Raw genomic sequence first — 6,000 nt, forward strand, 5'->3', positions numbered from 1 at the left:
AAATATCGTCAGACCGTATTGCCGCAAACCGCCAGTTCCCTTGAGCCGAATGCTAAGCTAGGCTGATTTGCTGCCCCTAAAGTGATATTTCGCGTCTGAGGGCACGGGAAAAAGCGTGGCAGTGGGTGGAGTCTGCGTGGGCGAGTAGTCGTCCGGCTTAGCCGAGGCGGCGATGGACGAGGAGGCTGAGTCACCGACCAACACGCGAGCTCACGATGTGCTCGCACCAGTGTCTCCTGCAGACAACCAGCTCGGGCACAAACGCGAGAAACACATCGTTCAAGCACTAAGCATACCGCCTAATCACACCGTTGGCACAAGGCTCGGTATTAGTAACATGCTTTAAACACTTGATCAATTGCATGTCGATTCTCAACCTGCTGCTGTCCGAGTTACATCAATGAATATTATTTATTCAAAAGAAGGAATGAAAGAACCCCAGAAGAACCAAAATGCTACTCAAAATCGATCAAGTTGGAGCGCACAATGACGAAATGATTTCCAGGCCAAAGTAGTGAAATAATGGTTCAGAAAAAAACTCCCATACCATTAGCGTAGTGATGGTATCATCAGCCTTTGCACTCAAACAAAGGAATGAAAACGTATTTAAGACTGATTGAAATGGAATGAGTGAATAAGTGATGAGGTCTAATTTATCACCATCCCATGCACGTCAGTGTCAGTGTCAAGGGCATAAAAAAATCACTCGTGCCCGTGCAACCACTTCGTCAGATGGGTGAGGTCAGTCTGAAAAGTAATGTCAAAGTCGGGCCAAAGCTTCACCTTGGTAACGGATGTAGATACGTATAAAACGACTTATCAGCTGTAAAACTAACAGTTTTAAATGATGTCCCACGGATACGATAACGCGTAGAGGCGAAGAAAAATCGCACATAATTCATAACAATTACGACGATGGTTTGAAATAAACAATCCAATAATAAACAATTATTGAGGCAAAATAAGTAACGAATGGGTTATCGTACCATCAAAAATTAATATGAATGAGCGACGAGTGAAATCGAAAAACCAATATCGTATAATTTGGTAAAATTTAGGAGAACACATTTGTTCCCTTGAATACAACCAAGATGATATGATGCTGCACAGAGAAGTATTCCGCAGACAGCTAAGTGCCCAGCTCATTTTCAATGTTTAATAACGGAAGTTAATAAACAGATGTTTTGCCACTTTTACTGGCAAATGTAAACTTAGGTTGAGGGCCAAATGCTCATTTCCAAGATGGAGGCAAGAAAATATTTCAGACGTTTTCTTAGTAAAGGACGGAAATCAGTAAATAAATTATTGAGAGGCACGACAGAACACAGATCAAACTCTGATTCTTGTTCCCATTATAAGTAAATACTTTCGAAATTCTTCACCAACGTGTTTCCATTTCTAGTGCTAAAGAATAAATCTTAATGAGTGAACAGTTTACATCTTCATGAAAATAATGTTAAATGGCTTAACGCTGATAATGGTAATTCACAGAGCTAAAATGATGCAGATAAAGTTTATGAGAATGCCTATACCTACAGGAGGGCAAACGATGACCACACATTAGGATCGATGATGGTGCGCGTTAATACTGAGGCGTGACAAAATTCACGATGAACTGGTTCACAAACTAGAGAATTACATTTTTCGCCACAATTCCAAGCATGTAAAGGTTCAAGGAAATAAGTAAAAGTCCCGGTAGATAACTGAATATTAGAAACCAGAACTGTGCCAATTAATCGTTAGAACGTGAACACTAAAAGATGCACGAGTCACTCAGGAAAACCGAAGAGTGGTTTACCTTTAGGTGTTTGCTGAACACTGTGTAGTATTCTTCCAAATCAGCAGCCTTCAGGAAGTCATATAAATCCTGACAGGAGTCACGCTGATCCTCTCTCGAGCGTCCACAGGCCGCACTACCACCGGTGCCGCCTCCCCAGCAGTGATCCAGTTCGATAGAAGAGGAAGAAGGATTCTGCCGGTAGCAAATGCGTTGATGCAGAGGGGAGAATTGGTTGGAAGCGGTGGAGGCCAGTGAACTCGTGGTCGAAGGTCGACGCACGAAGAGGAGGCTGGAAACTGAGGAAGTGCGTTGGAGGGCAAGTCTGTCGCTGCTACCGCGGTTTTCGAGGTTTCCTGTCTGATGGTTGGGCGTCAGCGATGTAGAATGGGGCTGCGATAGCATACCCAGAGCCTTGAAGAGGAAATATACTCATACTAAAGGGCTCAGAAGTTGCAATGATATGAAACAGGACATGTTATTTACAAGGAAAACAACTTCGACAGAAAAATTAAGGATCAAGAGACAAAATAAGGAGGTCCAGAATAAGAACAACTGCTTAGACCAACCTACAAACACCATTAAAGAATCGAGAGTACATAATTTACCCAAATTTGGTAAGCTGACGCATATTTTAAGCTCACCAAGTTATCTACTGGAAGTGTTGATTTAATAAGCTAAGCAGACAGATGCAAGAAATCGGATAAAGTGTGGATGTTGAAGTAACTTCAATAGATTAGTGAAAATAAAATAAGTCGCATTTGCGGAAAACAAAGAAGAAAGACGGACTAAAACAAACAAATGACTTTCAAACCCCCCACGGACTTGAAATACGCGGTTAACGCGCACCTACTGACTAACCAATAGGACAGCCCAAGAAACAAAGTATGACCTTTATTTGCAACTGGTAGTTAAAAGTGCGTATATCTCATCATGTATTTAATCTCAATTAAATAAATCCAATGTCCATAATGGTAATAATTAGAAATGACACAATAAGCACCTAAACATAGCAGGTTTTTTTATCACATCTAAGGACGAAGATTGGTACCACTGAAATGTCAATAGTCGGCAAAATGTGAATTTATTTCATCACTTGTGTTTAATTCTTTTGGCTTGAAGACATTATATGCCACAGTAGCTATATACTTTTGGCTTCATATTTAAGCATCAGCCAATGTATTCTTACTCAAGCGAACAACAAATGTTTCATCCCGTTTCAAGGAACGACTTTCATTATCTTATTGAGTTTTGTTATACTTTTTGTGCGACTGTCCTTAAACGTTACTGCCTTTGACTCATACTATATATGGAAAGTTACTCGTCCGGAGTTTCAAATAAATCGAATTATAGCTCACACAAATTTATGAAATTATGTAAAGTTCACCAAACCAGACTACCAAAATACTGAACTAGCTCAGAACTAACATGCACATTATTTCAACAAATGTCAAAATACTCTATACACAGATTTTGCGTATGAATTCTTCATTAGCACTGAAAGTTCGTAAATTTGTTAGAGCACGTTATTGTTAGGACTTCCATTAACTTTTGCTGTTATTTCATGCTTTATTCCTGTTTAGTCTACTTCTACAGATACCAAAATAAATGAAGAGCTTTAATTTACCGAACAAATGGTCTATTCTCACATAAGTAAAACAAGCAAATTCACAAAAATGGACAAAAATACCAAAATAAATATTTCAAACTAACATACATACGTAACTCAACACGGTAACGAAACCAAATCGCATGTAATGATGTTGGTGCTGTGGACTAATGCTTTGAAATCCTTAGTCGCGGTAGACTGGCAAGTCCACACTTGGAACGAATATCATTAGCGAGAGCTCCAATGCTCACACGGGGCCGGGAGATCTCGTAGTTGCACAGCTCTTCTAGCGACATTTGGCCCTCGGAGCCGTTGAGACGGCGAAAGACGGTGGCGATGGAGAGGATTGGACGATTAAGAGGCACTGGGCAGGCCTCGAGGAGCAGCTTCTTGAAGGCCAGGTGACGCCCATGCTGTTCATCAAAATTCACCTCCAAGCAGCGCCAGTCCATGGGACAATCAATGGCTCGTGGGTCCTCGGGAGGCAGAAGAACTACTTTGCAGCGGCAAAAGTTCTCGATGCGCAGGATTTGGCGACTTTTGTAATAGGTGCTCACTATGGGATCGTAGGTGCTGGGCACGAAAAATATCTGCCTGATCACTCGTCCTGATCGCAATCGCTAAAGTTGATTCGATGGCACAATTAAATCCATAGAATTGTGTCATAGCTAAGTGGAATTATTAAGATATTTTAATAGTGGTTATTAAGCGCTGCGATTGGATAAAGGAGCAGATGCTAATTTAAGTTTTGCAAGACCGCTTTAGGTGCTTATTCAGTCCACAGCGTTCCCAAATTTCGCATCCAATAAGACATCTTCAACTTATCCGCTGCCATTGTTTTAATGTTCCAGAATAATACCAGCTGTGGTAGTATTTTGACTGTGTTAACTACTGTTCAACTAAAAAGCGCGATTATTCCACCCCATAAGTCTACTTTGTTGTGATTTCATTTCAAACGAGCTGTTTGCATTGTACGGTTTTGTGCATGTAACATCGGGACTAGACACGATAATCGGAGCGACGCATTTATCGTGGGCCGGTAGCGAACCTGCTAATAATCTTCACTAAGACCATAGGCGATTTTAAGAATAGTACAGTCCTTTATTCCGACTGAAAGCACCTATTTCGTTAGGGAGGTGGTGCAATTTGACCTTTCACTTACTTTTGCTTGAGGGAGATCTTTGTCCCGTAGTTTCAGTTATCATCGCTACATGTTTATTCAGTCAGAACTATCGGTTGTATTTACAAAAAGCGCGAATTCATTCGTTTGGTCTTGTTAACTTTACCTGCCTTAGGAATCTAAATCAGCAGGCTTCTAATTTTCGCTTCCTCCTGAGTAATTATACAAGACTGGCTTCATTTGCTTGTTCACTGAAAGACAAGGTACTGGCCTTACTTTCTTGACACAAAGGTGACGAGATTTTATTATATTATTTTGAACCCGCCTTTATAAAAATGGGTATTATAACGTCGCATACACCTTCCTACTTTTCGTGTAATTTTGACGAACGGAGATTCACCTGCTCTATTCGAGACTAACACCCAAATTTTATGCAAAACTTTGTTTTCTTTTGAATCTGTTGATTTTGAGAAGAAATTTCAAGTTGCTAAAAAACTTCTCCACTTGGGCTAAACAGTTAATGGAGTAAACCGTCGAACTTACGTATAATCGGGTCTGGATTTTATGAATCAAGGTAACAAAGCAGGTCGGTATAAATTCCTCATTGAGAAGACGCCCGATTTCGTAAAGGAAGTAGCCAAATTCAATCATCCTTACAAGCACAAAGGCGGGTTGAACTTCCAGCTCTTCGAGCAATTGGTCCAGGCCAGTATTTAGCGAAAGCATTTCCTCCTCGTATGGACTATAACGAAGGCACTTGAGCATATTTAAAAATTTCTCGTGAAACTGCTGCATCAGGCACAGAATTTGACTGCACAAGCTGAAGTCTCTACACGGGATCAAATCGACGGCCTCGCTTAGCCGTTGGAATAGGGTGCCCACAACTTTGTACATTTCCCGTATGTGACATATGGACTTGTCTGTTATTTTATTTGACCTTGCTTCTGCAGTTTCATTTGCACCCGTGTAGACCTCACAAAATCGACTCGATTTGCCAATTCGACCTTGGTATAATCCGGGTGTTCCTTCATCAGTAGCTTCATCAATCTTCATCAATCCTGGATCCGGTGACCGGAGCTTCCACGAAGGCGTCATTTGTGACCGAGCAATCATTTTATTGAGGTTCTCTCGTGGATCTACGTTAGTTGCCCGATGGCTGCGCAGGGAAGAACATGGTATCTTACTTTTGCGAAAGCCTTCTACTACCTCGCAGACATCTTCAAAAGTTCTATCATTGTCACACACGTCATTATTAAGAATTGGGACACATTGGCCTGTAACTTCCCTCTCACACACTTTGCAACTTCTGGAGCAGCATTCATCTGTAGGCATTTTGGCATTTAGTGGACAACATTCATCGTCGCACAAGGTGCTACTTATATCAAAACGGTCAGCAGTGAACTTTTTATTGAGTTTGCAGCACTCATCGTGAGTGCCGACACCGGACTCGCAAGTTGGTGGTGCATCACAAGAGTCGCCATCCTCTTCGTTGCT

The 6,000-nt window shown here is 41.3% G+C and overlaps 1 protein-coding gene across 1 annotated transcript in view; it reads right to left on the reverse strand. All coding sequences in view use genetic code 11, as the record gives it.

Annotated features, from left to right (window-relative positions):
* The window catches only part of EGR_01149 (Tyrosine-protein kinase PR2), a gene marked incomplete at both ends in the record, with an annotated part of 47,337 nt that overhangs the window by 33,554 nt on the left and 7,783 nt on the right, over window positions 1-6,000 (reverse strand). The window contains 3 exons of the mRNA XM_024490398.1: window positions 1,799-2,191; window positions 3,638-4,006; window positions 5,050-5,998. Of these exons, the coding sequence (XP_024355217.1) occupies window positions 1,799-2,191; window positions 3,638-4,006; window positions 5,050-5,998 (1,711 nt within the window). The remainder of the gene's footprint in view (window positions 1-1,798; window positions 2,192-3,637; window positions 4,007-5,049; window positions 5,999-6,000) is intronic.

Source organism: Echinococcus granulosus (assembly GCF_000524195.1).
Source record: "Echinococcus granulosus chromosome Unknown EG_S00004, whole genome shotgun sequence".
NCBI lineage: Eukaryota > Metazoa > Platyhelminthes > Cestoda > Cyclophyllidea > Taeniidae > Echinococcus > Echinococcus granulosus.